Raw genomic sequence first — 16,666 nt, 5'->3', positions numbered from 1 at the left:
TTAGATTGATAATTGGAAATTGATTTACGTTGCATATATTTCATGTGTGGAGAAGAACCCCTTAGCTATCCCATCATCCATTGATTCATCCAAATTTTGTCTTAAAATCTATTTTCTTTACAATCTGCCCATTTAGTTTAAATTCATCCAACCACAATCCCCCCCATATTTTGTTGAGTCGTAGTCATTCGTATTTGTTTTATTTTGTGTTTTTAAGCATTTGGAGTCATAAACACTTTCAAATTCGACCAAATTAAATTTTAGTTTTTGTGTTTTTGAGTCAATTCAAATTAGATTAGCACCCCTAGTTAATCCCCGGTTAGAACGATCCCTACTTACTTCATTACTACAATTGTCACAAATAGGATTTAATTTGTGTGTCAACATAATTTTCACATCATGGAGTGTCCGTGTAACCTAGGGTGATGGTCTAAAACTTCCTTACCAAGTAATAGCTTCCTTGACGAACAAGGAACATGGTAAAGATAAAATTGTCAAGCTTCAATAAGAGCAACTTGTCTAAGAAATGTCAAGCAAAGGAAGCTGAGGAACTGTCTTGCAATATGTGTCATAACAAAGAGCATGAGTAGCACATAAAAGGAAATGGGGTTCATTGCAATTGGGTTATTGATTTTGGAGCCGAGTGAAAATTTGTGGAAATGAATGCTTTTCCCATTCAGTGATTCTCCCAAGCTTCACAATATCGAGAGGGTAATCTTCATTCTAAATGCAATTTCATGACCAATATGGAGTGCGCTGTGGAATTGGATCTGTTAAAAATATACGATCGAGTTGTGGACATTACCATAGCACAAAATTTATGCCACGATGAGATACCGAAGTGAATTTTTGTGTTCACCTACAAAGATCTCGATCATGCCTTCAAATTCAAACACAATTAAAAGAACGATTATAAAGAGGCATTCAGGAGCTACCAAAGAAAAGGGTATTCTGACCATGCTAGATATGGTGTACTGGAATCTCAAGGTTGAGATTGCTGAGTTAGAGGTTATTTATATCTGGGTTTTCAGATATCCTGAAAAAAAATTCTTGATCAGAGGATCACAACTCCAACCACTTTTTTATTTTATTTTTATTTTTATTTTTTAATTTTATCTTCAAGATACAAGCTGACTATGGGTCGGATACTCTGGTGTCATCGATTCTGGTAGCCTTGCATAAGGATCTTGCAGGCATTGTTGTAAAAATTTCCGCTTAACACCGCCTAGGCCCCGTCTCGGCGCTAGGCTTCTAGTCACTGCTCTCATTAATCTTTAGACGTTTGAAAATTAAGAAATGACACCTAAACCTGCCTAGGTGCCCAACCTAGTTGGCCTAGGTCGCAATTCTCACTTAGACCTTTATTCAATATGTCTTTTGCCCCAATGGCATGCCAGCTTCAATAGTCAGTGATCATGATCCTATTTTTATTGGCGAACTCTAAACTTGCCTTCTTTAAGCAGCAAAAGACCACCTTTTGCAAAAACTCATCGTATCATCCACAATACGATGGCCGAACTGAAGTGCTAAATCGTACCTTGGAACACTATTTGTGCAGTTTTGTAGGTGACAAACCCATGGACTGGATCTAGTGGTTGCCTTGGGCCAAGTGGTGGTGATAACAAAATTTGATTATACTAAGTTCATAGAGCAATGTATTACATGCATTTAACTATTAAATGACGAAAGCATGCTTGTATGCACTCAAAAAACAAAACTTAAACCATGAAATTCAAAGCCTAATAGCTGTGGTGAACCAATGACTCAACTCAAATACGAAAGAAAGTTGAGATTTGTTTATACCTTTTGCAGTTCCTCTGTGCTTTGCAATGCATCAAGCTCATTTATTCTTGTATGCATGATCTCATTCTTAATATCTCTAGAACTTGCCTTACACTCCTCGTTGCATTCATCAATTCATGTACGAACTTGGAAGTGATAAAGACATTTGTGTCTTTGTTTGAGCCTTTCTAACCAACCCTTATTATTATTTTCCCAAGTTAACCATTTTTGAGCTATTATGGAAATCGTTTATTCTTAAACCTAAATTTTACTACCTAGCCTTGTATTAAATACTCATACCCTTTTTTTAAAGAGCTTGTAAAGTAATTCATTAAGAGGAGAGTTTAAAATTGTTGAAGGCAAGTATTGTAGGAAAAAATTGAAAAGAAAAGAAGAAAAAAGAGAAAAAGAAACAAAAAAAAAAAGTTGTTTGCCGTAAGAAGAAAGAAAAAAAAGGAGCTTTTCACCAAAATGAAATAAAGTTTAAATTCTGTTCTAAGTTATGATGTGCTTCATGGGTTTAAAGTTATTAATCTCTCATATATAATTGTAAAGTTCTACAAGTTATTTAGTTTTTGTATTTTCCATACCCTCTTCATTGTTTAGCCAATTAACCTTCAACCCCATTATAACCGTAATAAAGTTGCTATTAATCCAAGGAATTACTTGATTTTGATACCGAGTTATGTGGACAAGCAAGCATATGGCAGTATGTTCAATGAGATCACTTGAGCAAAACAAATTAACCCACAAATATGAGTGAGTCAGTGAATGCTTTGTGAGAAGCTCACTTGTTTGTATATGACGATTTTAAGAAACTTGAAACTGCATTGACATGAGTATTGCATACACTACACTCCAAGTTAGTTCGATTCAAATTTGGTTAGTTCTTTGATATTGTCGTCAACTGTTGTTGCTTATTTCTTGAAAGTTATCTCATGGTTGGTGTTATCTCTAAGATTAAAATTTGGGATGTTAGCTAAAAATTTGTTTGCATCGAGTTTGTGTTTTGTTCGAGGACTAGCAAAATCTATGTTTAGGGGTATTTGATGTGGTCATATATGATACGAATGTAAATTTTGTTTAATATTACATAATATTGAATTATATGTGAAATGAATGAGTAAGATTGAAAATTGAAGAACTAAACAATTGTGAAAATCTATTATAATGACAAATCACATGTTGCATTCAATAATACATAATTATAAAGGCACGACTAGAAATTTGAACACATTTTGCTAAGATTTTTCTATAATACAATATTTTGTTAGGATAACTATGTATGTATATAATATATTTTTGGCAGTAACCTTATTAGCTTTTACCATAGAGTTAATGCTTGCGTTTTTCTTTTGGGATGAGCTCGTTTCTACACTTACAAATAACGTAGCTTCACCATACAATTTCATATTGGAATTGCTTAATCTCCATAGTTGAATCAAAGATTGTTTAGCCATCCAAATATATCAAAATAAATCAACAGTCCATCATGAATATACTATTGGAGTTATGCAAAAAAGAAGTTGAAAATGGCAATTTCGGGTAACTGCAGTAATTTCAATAGAGCAAGAATCTAATTATTGCACGAAGACATATGCATTACAATAAAAATATAAGACTACATCGGTTTTGGAGATCAAAATGACATGAGAATGCTATGCAATTGATTTTAGGAGAGACTTAATTACTAACGTTTTTTATTTTCGTTTTTTTCTTTTTCTTTAGTAAGCACTTAAAGTCCATTAGTGTTTAGGGATTTCAATTGGCCTTTTGATACCCTTCTTATTGCCGAGGCTTTTGTAAGGAGATTCATTCTCCTTGTTTGTCGTTATTGAATCACAAAACACATCATTGTGAAAATGAAGGTTGAGGCAATGAAAAAGAGATTTAGAATTTTTTTTTTCCTTTGCTAGGGCTATGATGTAATCTGATAATGAGTATTTAATTTTCATGTAGCATTTTTACTATCAAGTTTTTATTCTATATTGAGTATTTTTTACTATTTGTAATGTGATTGGTTTTTATTTAGATGTTTGATCACTATCTAGGTTTCAATTAAATTGATTTGACACAATTGACAAAAAAAAAAAAAAAAAAGTTGATTTGACGAGTAGATGTCCTACTTGGGATTAGCTTTTTGCAATTGATATAAACATTTATTTGTAGATGTCATGCAATTAGGGTTTATGTGATTTTCCAATGATTTCCATAGCGATTAATATGTTCTTATTTAAATTCATCTAGATGCCATAGAGGATTGATGCATATGAATACTTTTGATGCAACCAGAAGTCATAATCATTAAATAATATAAAGAAAACTGATTATCTATATTGGTGAATTATTTATTCCTATGACCGACCTAAGAAGACCAACTCATTCAAGAAAGAAATCACAACCAAATCTAATCAAGGATTCAATGAGATAATCCCAGGATATTATTTAATTAATAATATCTTCGGGATATTTCTCTCCTCCATCCAACAGATGACACGCTGTAGTCAACTGACATCGATACATAGCACGAGATCCCTCTCTCAATGGAGAAAAACTTGTATGAGGCTTGGCTTACCACATGATGATGTTGAGTGGCACTACCATCCACTCAAAACATGCCACGTGGTAAACTTTAAATATATTTTTACCATAATTTTATATTTAAAGCTTTCATAATAAATATTATTCCTAATTAATAGTTTAATTCATCTAATATTCTATAATTTTCCTTTCTTTCTTTGTCTCATTTTCTTCTCAGCTTGTCCCAAAGAACCACTTTAGAACCAAAGAAACCATCAACCGTGTTTTGGTTGAGAAAATCAATCACCCTATAAAATCATTGCCTACGTACATTTTGAATAAATCAATAGAACCATAGAAGCATCTTTATTTATATATTTTGTTATCTTCTTATGGGGTTTGAAATTATGTACAACAAATTATGAGAATTTTTTTTTGCTTGAAAATGGTAGATTCAATTTGTATCATCTTTGTTGGATATGAGAGATTCGTGAGTTAATCAAGTCAAGTTCATATGAAGAAATCAGCTATTGAATTGAAAAAAAAAGAGGACAAAATCGGTTGCTTTCTAGATTATATGATATGAAATGTTAGAGAAGGTAGGTTCATAATGTTTTTTCAAATTTTTCAAAGAAAAGCAACAAAACAAAGGAAGGGGAAGAGAAGGCAATACGCGGCTGGAAACAAAAGTAGAAATCTGACAAGAAAAAGGAGAGGAATTGAGGAAAAGAATGGGACAATATATAAATCTAATGTTGTAATTGTTTAGTAGAAAATTCTATTATGTAAATTTTTAATACAAAATTATAAAAAAAAATACATATTACTTACTAAGTGACATGTTTTGAGTGGATGGTAGTGCCAATGAATATTGTCCAGTGGCAAGCCAAGCCTCACACAAGTTTTTCTCCTCCACATGGCCAACCACATCTCCGCATCTCTCATTTTAGAGAAATTAACTTAAGCATCAGATATCTATTGGCTAACCCCCACCCCTTCCCCTCCACTCCTTGGGCGTGAAGGTTTGATATTTTATTAAAGGTGTTTAAATTGTTTTGCAGGTACAAATTCATCAATGACATGCTCTGACCCGGAATGTCCACTTGGACTCCGAACCGAGCCGTGTTGGCCGACACCTGGAAAGTGACAAAGCCATAAAGAGTAGTGATATGGAAAATGTGTATGAACTTAAACCTAAAAGTGCCTAAGTAATAGAGTGCGAGGTGAGCGAGAATGAACTCATTTCACATGTCATGTCAGAGTATAAGTACAATACAGTAAGATAGGGTGAGAATTATACCATCGAAGGTAATCGTCTACACCAAGATTTTCCAAGAATCCTCGTCGACGTGTAAACTCAGTAATAAAACCTGGAGGGATGAAAAACTAGGGTAAGTGGGCCTAGAAACAAATCTTTGTAAAAACCTTTCCGAAAACATAATAACCCATCGCTGTAAAACCAGTATAGTTTCCAAAATATACATACTACGTATAGTAAGAAAATACTTACCGTAGCCTGCAAAATCTCAAGAATTCATTACTGCACAATATCTCGTAAATAAGGGCATGACATCCAAAATCACAAAATCTCATATAAGCAACATATCATATCAGGTGGTCATCGACCCATGCTAACACACGAGTTCATGCAGAGGTATTCTGACATGAACAGGATTGGGTGTAATAATAATTTATGATATAGTACTTCCATCATGTGCAGAATGGCACTATGCACAAGATATACGAGTCAAAGTTGCCTATGGCAACCTGTATGACAGGACTGACACCTACAATGGATCCAAAGTGAGCGTACGGTGCAATGTGCTCATACATGTGAAAGACTGGCCCTGGCCCGAGCGAGTACCAACACCAATGCAGCAAACGATGAGCATATAACATCAATATAGTCATGCCACAACCATTCAACAATTCTAATCAATATCGTACTATTCATGACCACAAATATAATCTAGGCATCTCCTTATAGTAAGCTTACCTGTGCATCGCGTAGGATTATTTCATCATTTCCCAACAATAAGGTATTTCTTATCAACATTAATTCAATCTTGGAAATCGCATAAAGAATTTATTAATGCTTGTATATATGGAAACTAACCTATATATATATATAAAGAAAAGACCCACTCACAGATTATGTCGTCGAGTCGAACCGGACTCGTAGCATCGAGAGTCATTGTGATGCATTTCGCCTAGAAACGAAACCTTTTAGGTAATATAACGTGCTAATGAAATTACGCATTTTCGTACAAAGTACGGCTAATAAAGGAACTATCGTAAAATGGTCAAATTTTGAAAAATGGACGGCGGATTCGGAATCAGCGCCACAACCCTACATAAGTCAATCTAGAACATCCGCCAATGGATTTCCCGATCCGTAACTTCCCAAAGTCCACACTATGCTTGTAGAACAACATACTAAAACTTCTTTACGATCCAACAGTTGGATCTTTGCCAATCGTAAATTCAAGTGGCTATCAACGTTGGATTTTACAAACTTTAGAAATTCAATTTGGGAAGATCCGTACGTCAGATTCCTGATCCGTAAGGGTGCGTTTGTTTTATCGGACTATCTCGGACTGGACTAGCTTCAGGGACTAAACTGGACTGGCTTGGACTAGACTAAGCTGGACTAACATAGTGAAGCGTTTGGTGCAGTGTCGGACTAAGTCGCATACTATAATTTTTTGACAATTTTTATTTCACTTGAAAATTAAACAAAAATTAATAATAAAAGGGGTGAAGTCTGGAGATGAATGGAACTAAGGACATTTTCTTTCCTTTCCTTCCTATATCCTTCATCGTTTATCTCTTCCCCATCATTTTCTCTTTGTCAAATCCTGTATCAATCTCTTAATTTTCTTCATCGATTAAGAAAATTTGTATTGGGGTATTGGAATCCAAATTACCTCGCTGTCAAAATGCAGAGCCTTTATACAATCAAGATCTGGTTTGCATACTAGAAGCTTTTCACAATCAACATCCAAATCTTCCATCCCTCTCCTTTGCACTTGAAATCCATGAGAATATCTGGAAGATGGGGTGAGTTTGTGGTTTGGAGGTCTCCGCCCTCAGATTTTCAAAATCCCCAAATCAAATAAAAAAATATCAGCCCTCTCAATTCCAAGACCCAACACTCCCGAGAACTACTCCAATTTTCAAAAAGCCAACTTCCCGATTCCAAGCACCACCAATGACATGGCCACGATGACAGCGATGCAAAAAAAGAAGCGGACCCTTGAACTGGAACTGGATGTCCGCCTCGTTTCCGTAGTCCCGCTTAATACCAAGCGAAAGCAAGGGACTGGCTAACGAGGTTTAGCGAAGGGCGGAGTGCCTCGTAGTCGGGGCGAGTCCCACTTATTCTAGTCCAGAACCTTACCAAACATAGGATTATAGTCTTATTTAAGTTAGTCCAAGCTAGTCCCTCCTAAGGAGGTGCAACAAACGCCCCCTAAGTTCCTAACGTCCAAAAATATTATGTACTATCACGTATTAAAGTTTGGTGCCAATCCAACAATCAGATTGTCTATTCATATAATAACCAAGTGGCAACCAACTAGGTGATCCACTACAAAAACTATATTAAAACATCCGGATTTCACTAAATGGATGTCAATTATGGAATCGGGGCATCAAATTAGCCTAGGTTGGTCAGTTGGGGTCTCGGCCTACGTGCCGCCGCACGCAGTGATCGGCAGCCCCAACTCACCGAAAAAATCAACTATTTCCAAAAGTTACCAAATTTCACATAAATGAAGATCTCAATGTGTAGAGAAAGTTTTATACCCGTGGCCAAGTCCAATTAGGCCAGGAAAATCCCTAATTCGTCTTGAACTTGTCGAAAACCCTAAAAAGGGTGGCCTTCGATTCGACTTCTCTGGTGCTCCGCCACCTCCAAGGTTGTTTGGGGTTTGTTCCTGGGCTCAAGGAGAGTCTAATAGGGGTGGTGGTTGATGGATTTTGTTTCAGGAATGGCGGATCGCCGCCATGAGATCCATCTCACCCACCGTGCGGTTTTCACAATTTCTAGGCCAATTTCTGTTGGTTTTTTAGTGGAAATGGAAGAGGGTAGGATGTTAGGTCGATTCCAAGGGTTGAGTAACTTTAATTCGCTAGAAAAATCGTCATGAAAGGCTTCGGAAATCATGGATTCCGCTGGGTCGGATCGCCAGTCGAAGGGGGTCCGGTTTGGCCGGTCTTCCTTCTCTCTCCTTTCCCTCCTTTCCCCCTTCTGATTGGTCCATCCTTCTCCTTTCCCTCCCTATTCTCCTTTCTTGATTGGGCAATCCATTCCCCCTATCTCTCTTTTCTTCCTCCTCTCATCTGTCTCTCTTTCTCCTTCCTCTTCTCCACTCTTCATCACAACTGTCCACGTGGCTCAATCAGATTGCTCTAGAAAATCTGGAGCCTTCTAGAGTGAAGGTTAAATTTACTAAAATGCCCTCAACTTTAAACGCTAATAACTCCTTCATTAAAGCTCTAAATTACGTTCCGTTTACACTCACACGTTCGTAGTGACGAGCACGACGTGGATATGTTAAATGTTTCCTACATCTCCCAATACGCTAGTCAACAAAAGTCGACACCGTCGCCTTTAGGGGCATTTTCATCAATTCACTCATTTAAAATTAATAAAAACGTAAAATTAGGGACGAGTTGTCACAATCAAGATTGAAGAGGCGGATTTTTGCTACCACACTACCCTTGCTAAAAAGTTTTGAAGTTCCATATCCACCTCTTACAATAGGAGCAAAAGTTTTACATCAATTTGGTTTATGGAAGTGATTTCCACACATTTTTTTAACCTGTTACATACCTCTGTTTATTCTGGCCTTTAATTTCATTTGATTTATTCAATTCAATGACCATAAATCAAGAAAAAGTGTGTAAAAAGCTAAAAATGTGCGTGAAATCACTTCCTTTTACTTAAATATGCCAGTTATAAGCATTCAAAATATCTGCAAAACAACCAATCACTTAGAAACTAATATTTTTTTTAAACATTTTTTCTTAAGTTTTCAAAACGTTTGTAAAGCTTAATTAGATAAAACATACGCTAAAATATAAATTAATTTCAAAAAAAATATGTCAAACTGTATGGTCAATTCCACTCCATTTAAAAAATATTGAGTTGCTTCAGTTTGTACGTTGCGGTGCATGTATTCTAATTCATTAAAACAAAATACAATAAACTCCCGGTAAACACAAAAAAAACCAATTATAATTTCAAAAAATATTTTTAAAAAATTGTGAATAATTTTTTTATATTTAGGTGCTAAAGTCCTAATTAATTTCATGGAGCAAGTTCTGAAATTATTCTCCTTATGATTACTAATCTGTACACATTAGATAATGACAGAGTGAAATATGAGATTTTTCTTTTGACCGAAATATAAGGAGAAAATAACAAAATGAAAAAGAAAAATGTAACCAATGAAAAAAAAAACAAAAAAAAAAAAAAAAACGCGGCAGAATTGAGCGTATGAAAGGTAGGATTCGTCGATTCCTGATTCATATTCAGCAAGCTCTGCTTCCCTCGTCTTCACGCGTCTCCCCCACGACTTTGATTTCCCGGTCATCTCTCTATCTCTCTCCTCCCTTTCTCTCCCTAAAAACCTCTCGAATTTCAGTCATCTTTCCCATCATTTTCAAACGCATCGACTGCTAAAAACCCAAATCGAAGCGCAACCCAGAACACACGAACGGAGACGACGAACTGGGACAGAATGCTGCGCTCGTGCTACAGGCTGCTCGAGCGCTGTTTGGGGTTGCGATGTGGTGCTGGGGGCGGAGGCGATGGCCTTTGGCACATGGACTTGAAGCCCCACGCCTCCGGTGACTACTCGATCGCTGTGGTTCAGGCCAATTCGAATTTGGAGGACCAAGGTCAGGTCTTCACCTCGCCCTCTGTAACGTATGTTGGTGTTTATGACGGCCATGGCGGTCCCGAAGCTTCTAGATTCGTCAACAACCATCTCCTCCCATATTTACACAGTATGGCTCTTTTTCTGCTGTATTTTAAGCAAAAGACTTGAAATTTCAATATTTGAATCAGAATGTTTGAATTGGGTTTAAGGGTATATGATGAAATTGGGTTGGTAGTTCAAAGACTTAAATTTGAGTTTGGTTTTTGGTTCAAAATTCTGAGATTTTTTGTGGGTTTTTAATAGAATTTGCGATGGAACAAGGTGGATTATCAGCAGATGTGATAAAGAAGGCATTCAGTGCCACTGAAGAGGGTTTTTTGCATTTGGTGAAGCGATCTTTGCCAATGATGCCCCAAATCGCTTCCGTTGGTTCGTGTTGCCTTGTGGGAGCAATATCAAATGATGTTCTATATGTAGCCAATCTGGGGGACTCGAGAGCTGTCCTTGGCCGGAGAGTTTCAGATAGTAAGAGGAGTCTGGTGGTGGCAGAACGCTTGTCCACTGATCACAATGTGGGAGTTGAGGAGGTCAGGAAGGAGGTTGAAGCACTACATCCTGATGATTCACATGCTGTGGTGTATATTCATGGAGTTTGGAGGATAAAAGGCATAATTCAGGTACAGTGGGATTCTTTTAATGAAACAATTCATGTTTGTTGTGAAATTATGAGTTTTTAAGTAGTGAATTTCGATTTGGTAATCTAGGAGTAAGCATTGTGGCCTTAGAAAAACTTGCGGACTGTGAATCCGAAACATTGTTTTATGTCTTTAGTGAATGAAACTTGTTCAACTTGTTCCTTGTATTCTTAGATTTCTAAAGAGAGCTGTATGTTCCAGGAGCCTTATCCTCCACCTCCCGATCCGGCATCTCATGCTTAGAAGTGATTGTTTTCCATGCATGAGATGTAAACGAACCCCCCAGAATCGTAGAACTGAAGCTAATGTAATTATAGCGGGGTTACTTTTGTTTATCTCTATGAAACTTTATTGAGCTTGTGAATATTTGGTTTCAAATTTTCAGGCGTAAAATAGTTGCTAATTACATATTTCAATTTTGTTTGTAGGTTTAGAGATAGCACTATAGGAGTTAAAACTTAAATGTGGAGGATATGATCTAAATGTTCTTTTATTTCAGGTGTCAAGATCTATTGGTGATGTTTATTTAAAGAAGCCGGAGTTTAACAGAGACCCCATATACCAGCAATTTGCAAACCCTGTTCCCATGAAACGGCCAGTGATAACTGCAGAGCCCTCAATCATTAAAAGGAACCTTAAGCCACAGGATATGTTTTTGATCTTTGCCTCAGATGGCCTATGGGAACAGTTGAGCGATGACGCAGCAGTAGAAATTGTTTTCAAAAACCCAAGAGCTGTAAGTTCCCGTACTTCACCTATTGTATACAATAACATGCCACCAGGAAAATGTAGTGGTCCAAGTTTCATTTCTCCGCTAATTAGATATAAATGTTTACAGTAATAGTAACAGTAGGACTTGAATAATCTGAATTTGTAAAAATATATTCCGGACATCTCTTTGACGCAAAATCGGCTTAACAATTGCAGGGTATTGCAAAGAGATTAGTAAGAGCTGCTCTTCAAGAAGCTGCAAAGAAGAGGGAGATGAGATACAATGACATAACGAAAATCAAAAAGGGAACAAGGCGGCACTTTCATGATGACATCACTGTTATAGTAGTCTATCTTGATGACCACAAAAGCTCCTCGAAATGTAAATCTAAGAGTATCATTCTTGGCTCTACCAGAGCACCTGCTGATATTTTCTCGGTCAGTGCAGATAAAGCGGAGCAGGATCTGCATCGCGTGATCTCATGAACCGAAGAAAACTTTAAATGGTCGATGCCATTAGCATAGTTTAGTTATTAGCTGCAATAAAGGAAAACCATGTGAATAAGGTTAGGTATTTTTTCGTTTCTGAAATGGTTGGAGTCTATTAGACGAAGAATGTAATAGCATAGGTATACAAGCAGGTTTGAATGCAAACTGATAGCAAACTCCAGAAGTTGAAGTACCAATTTTGTGACCGTTAGATTTGGCTTTAATGAAATCCTGTGGTTGAGATTCTGTGGTTTGTGATTTAATCATAGCCACAAAATTTCATTAAAGTCAAATCTAATGGTCAAGAGGGTGTCTCCATTTTTTTTTGAAAAATGGGGATCCCTTCCCTTAAAGGACCTGAGAGAAAATGAATGTTATGAGTATGAATAACTTCAAAACCCTCATGTTTATAAACGCAACATAAGTAAAGATAATTCGGGCAAGAACACTTGTCATTGGATTGGGAACCAAATTTATTCTCATTTTGTTAACACAGCACTAAGTCGCCCAAGTTTGAAGATGAAAACATGAGCTCCTAAGTTGACCAACTTCTTAGAATTAAGAAGCCATTCGTTGTTACCTGTAAATCACATGATTGACACACAGCATAAAAAAAAATAAGCGCAGAAGAAATTTATCCCTATGTATCAAACTGAAATTGGCCTATAAAAAAATTGAGTCATTACCTACAACGAGTCAAGTGTTTTCGCAAATTTTCAAAGCACCTAGAGTCAAAAAAAAATTAGCGCAAAAGAAATTTATGCTTATGTACCAAACTGTAATTGACCTATAAAAAAAAATGAGTCATTGCAAACAATGAGTCAGGTATTTTCGTAAATTTTCAAAGCACCTAAAGTCATGCCAGCAATTTCTCTAATAACCTTAAAGCCACCACTCATCATGAGTCCAAGTATTACTCCGTAAACAACACGTTGGGGTCGGTCTTTGTTCAACCTAGTCATTGTCTTTCTTTCACTTTCTTGGAAAATTCTAAAGTAAGAAAATACACCATAATTTGTAGACTTGTAAAGTCAAGCACGCAAAGACCAACAACAGTTGTAGAAGAAAAAGACTAGCGAGTAGACCATTGACTGAGTCGGCCTGAATCATTAGGCATTAAGTGACAGAGAGAACAAGACGGTTCAAATTAGTATTTCATACCTAGTTTGAAATCAAACTTACCATTTTCACCTCACAACCCAATCTCTCTCTCTCTCTCTCTCTAAAATGGTCACTTTTGTTCACAGATTGATCTTAACATGCTCATTTTTCAGTGCACTATTGTGCTGTTGGAGCTCAGAGCAAGGGAATGAGACAGATAGGCTAGCACTGCTAGCCATCAGAGCTCAAATAAAGCAGGACCCTCACAGGGTCATAAGCTCATGGAATGATTCCGTTCACTTCTGCCAATGGCACGGAGTCACCTGCAGTCCACAACAGCACCAGAGGGTCACTGTGTTAGACCTAAAGTCTCAAAATTTAGTGGGGTCCCTACCCCCACAGATAGGGAACCTAAGCTTCTTGAGGGCACTTCACCTCCAAAACAATAGCTTCAGTGATGAAATCCCTCCAGAAATTGGCCGTTTGCGCAGATTGCAGGTACTGCGTCTAGACAATAACTCGCTGACTGGCCCTATTCCTGTCAATGTATCTAGTTGCTTCAACCTCATTAATCTCAATGTTGGTTACAACAACCTGGTGGGAAAAATTCCACCAGAAATTTCCACCTTATCTAAGCTTCAATTACTTGTGTTGCAAGTGAACGATTTAACTGGAGAAATCCCTCCTTCGTTTGCCAACCTCTTGTCTTTAAAGATATTTCATTTGAATGATAATAACTTGGAAGGAAGCATCCCTAGTTCTCTAGGCCAATTGAGAAATTTAACTTATATCTCATTGGCTTCATGCGCATTATCTGGTGTTGTTCCTCCATCTATTTATAACCTCTCTGCTCTCGTTGGGTTTGACTTATCCCGAAACCAACTTCAAGGGAGTATTTCCTCATACTTGGGCAACACTCTTCCTAATCTTCAGTACTTTTACATCAATGGGAACAAATTTACTGGTTCCATTCCTCTCTCGATATCCAATGTCAAAAATCTAGTGGAATTCGATGTTTCAGAGAATGAACTCATTGGACAAGTGCCAAATTTGCAGAACTTCGTTAACTTAGAATCATTGGGTATGGGGAACAACCACTTCACAGGTAACATCCCAACCGACATTGGGAAACTCTCAAAGCTTAGGCGATTAGGTCTTCAAAACAATCAATTATCAGGGAGCATCCCATCCTCTCTAGGAAATTTGAAAATGTTAACAATACTCTTATTGCAAGGAAATAATCTTGAGGGCAGCATCCCTTCAAGGTTAGGAGAATGTCACAGGCTCCTACTTTTGAATCTATCTCAAAATAACCTTGGTGGCACAATACCTCACCAAATTATTGGCCTCCCCTCCTTGTCAGTTTCTTTGGACTTGTCAAGAAACCACTTTGTTGGTCCCTTTCCATTGGAGGATGGAAACTTGAAGAATCTAAGTGAATTGGATGTCTCCAATAACATGTTATCCGGAGAACTTTCTGGTAGTCTTGGCGGTTGTGTGAGTCTCGAAGTCCTACACTTGCAAGGAAATTTATTCAAGGGACAGATTCCGTCTTCTTTTATCTCATTGGAACGGATTCAAGATTTTGATATTTCTCGCAACAATTTGTGGGGTGAAATTCCGAGTTTTCTAGAGGGCTTTTTCTTCTTGAAGAAGCTGAACCTGTCTTTCAATGAGTTTCATGGGGCAGTGCCAGTTGAAGGTGTTTTTGAACATCTAAGTGTGACTTCAATTGTTGGTAACACCAAGCTATGTGGCGGCATTGATGATCTTCAGCTGCCCGAGTGCAACGCTAAGGGTGGTGGAGGATTGTCTCATAGCTTGATACTAATAATTTCAATGTCCGGGGTTATAGGTATAGCTATGGTTTTGTCTCTTGTATTTCTTCTTCCCTCAAGAAAGAAGAAAAGAAAAGAAATGGAAATGCCAACAATGTCAAACTCTCTTTTGAAATTGTCATTTTCCGCTCTCCTAAAAGCTACCGATGGGTTCGCTTCAGCAAATTTGATTGGTGTTGGTAGTTTTGGGTCTGTGTACAAAGGTGTACTTCTTGACGATGATAGAGAACAGATTGTTGCTGTAAAGGTGCTTAACATGTTACGCCGGGGAGCTTCCAAGAGCTTCATAGCCGAATGTGAGGCCTTGAGAAATATCCGGCATCGAAACCTCGTCAAGATCATAACTACATGTTCGAGTGTTGATTTTCGCGGCAATGATTTCAAGGCTCTGGTGTATGAGTTCATGAACAATGGGAGCTTAGAGGAGTGGTTACATCCAACTACTCAAACAGAGGAGGTACGAGAAGCCCCCAAAAGTTTAAGTATTCTTCAGAGGCTAGACATAGCCATCGATGTTGCTTCTGCACTGGATTATCTTCACAATCATTGTGGAACACCGATAGTTCACTGTGATCTCAAGCCAAGCAACGTTCTTTTGGACAACGAATTGACTGCACACGTTTCTGACTTTGGACTTGCAAGATTTCTCTCTAAAGTAACCAGTAACGTTTCTGGAAATCAAGTAAGTTCCATCGGAATAAAAGGATCGGTTGGGTATGCAGCTCCAGGTATATTAATGTCCTCATATGCTTCTCAGTTTAAAACTAGTGTAACCCGAGAGGATGATTTCATGAATTTATGTTTATGATTTGTGATTTTTGAACTGCAGAGTATGGTATGGGAAGTAAGGTGACGACGTATGGGGATGTCTATAGCTTCGGCATTCTCTTGTTAGAGATGTTTACACGCAAGAGACCCACTGATTACGTGTTTAGTGACAGCTTGAACCTTCATAATTTTGTGAAGGCGGCACTCCCGGATGAAGTTACAGAAATTGCAGATTCACTACTTCTTCAAGGAGAGAACATCGGAAGGAGCCCGAATGACACTCAGAAGATGCTGGAGTGCCTGCATTTCATCTTTCAAATTGGAATAGCATGTTCCATCGAGTCCCCAAGAGACCGAAAGGGTATCAGTGATGTTGTATCTGAATTGCAGTCCATAAGGGGCATTCTTCTTAAGTAGAAACTTTTTCTATTCTCTTGTAATAGTTTTAGAGTCTCTATATCCCATTAGACGATAAGGCATTCTAACTCAATGTTTCGTTATCTTGTCAATTTTTTTTTTTTTGGTTTATGGATTGTTTTCTTTGATACAAATAGGTTTATTGATGTCTGATGAAATAAGAGTGTGTTTGAAACTGTTCTTGGAACCAATTCTCAACAAAAATGCTAGTGTATCTTAGAAAAGCACTTGAAGTGCTTTCTGGAAGAAGCACATAAATGGTGCTTCTTTAAAATGCACTTCAATTGTTTTTGGAACCCAAAAATACTTTCACCGATTATAGTTTCAGTTATTTTAAAAGTACTTTCAAACGAGTCAAGTCTGAAAGACTAGAAAGATTTGGGGAAAACAAGATGACGAATGAGCTCCTTCTACCACTTTTACGAATATGACCTATGAGTTATTAATCAATTTCGAA

General features: G+C 37.3%; 2 protein-coding genes across 2 annotated transcripts; both read left to right on the top strand.

Moving 5' to 3' along the window:
- Positions 1-9,751: 9,751 nt before the first annotated feature.
- On the top strand, positions 9,752-12,269 carry LOC137730123 (putative protein phosphatase 2C 63). The gene is made up of 4 exons (XM_068469187.2): positions 9,752-10,317; positions 10,494-10,867; positions 11,385-11,621; positions 11,813-12,269. The coding sequence occupies exons 1-4, from the start codon at positions 10,050-10,052 to the stop codon at positions 12,080-12,082; spliced, it is 1,149 nt and encodes a 382-aa protein (XP_068325288.2). The 5' UTR covers positions 9,752-10,049; the 3' UTR covers positions 12,083-12,269.
- A 988-nt stretch (positions 12,270-13,257) lies between these two features.
- Positions 13,258-16,392, top strand: LOC137730122 (uncharacterized). Its single transcript, XM_068469186.2, has 2 exons — positions 13,258-15,752; positions 15,854-16,392. Exons 1-2 carry the CDS (start codon positions 13,313-13,315, stop codon positions 16,207-16,209), a joined length of 2,796 nt encoding a protein of 931 aa, XP_068325287.2. The 5' UTR covers positions 13,258-13,312; the 3' UTR covers positions 16,210-16,392.
- The last annotated feature ends 274 nt before the right edge of the window (positions 16,393-16,666 follow it).

This window comes from Pyrus communis, chromosome 10, assembly GCF_041283825.1.
Source record: "Pyrus communis isolate YQ-2024b chromosome 10, ASM4128382v1, whole genome shotgun sequence".
NCBI classification, from domain to species: domain Eukaryota; kingdom Viridiplantae; phylum Streptophyta; class Magnoliopsida; order Rosales; family Rosaceae; genus Pyrus; species Pyrus communis.
The sequence above is the reverse complement of the archived record's forward strand: the minus strand, read 5'-3'. Positions and strand labels throughout refer to the sequence as shown.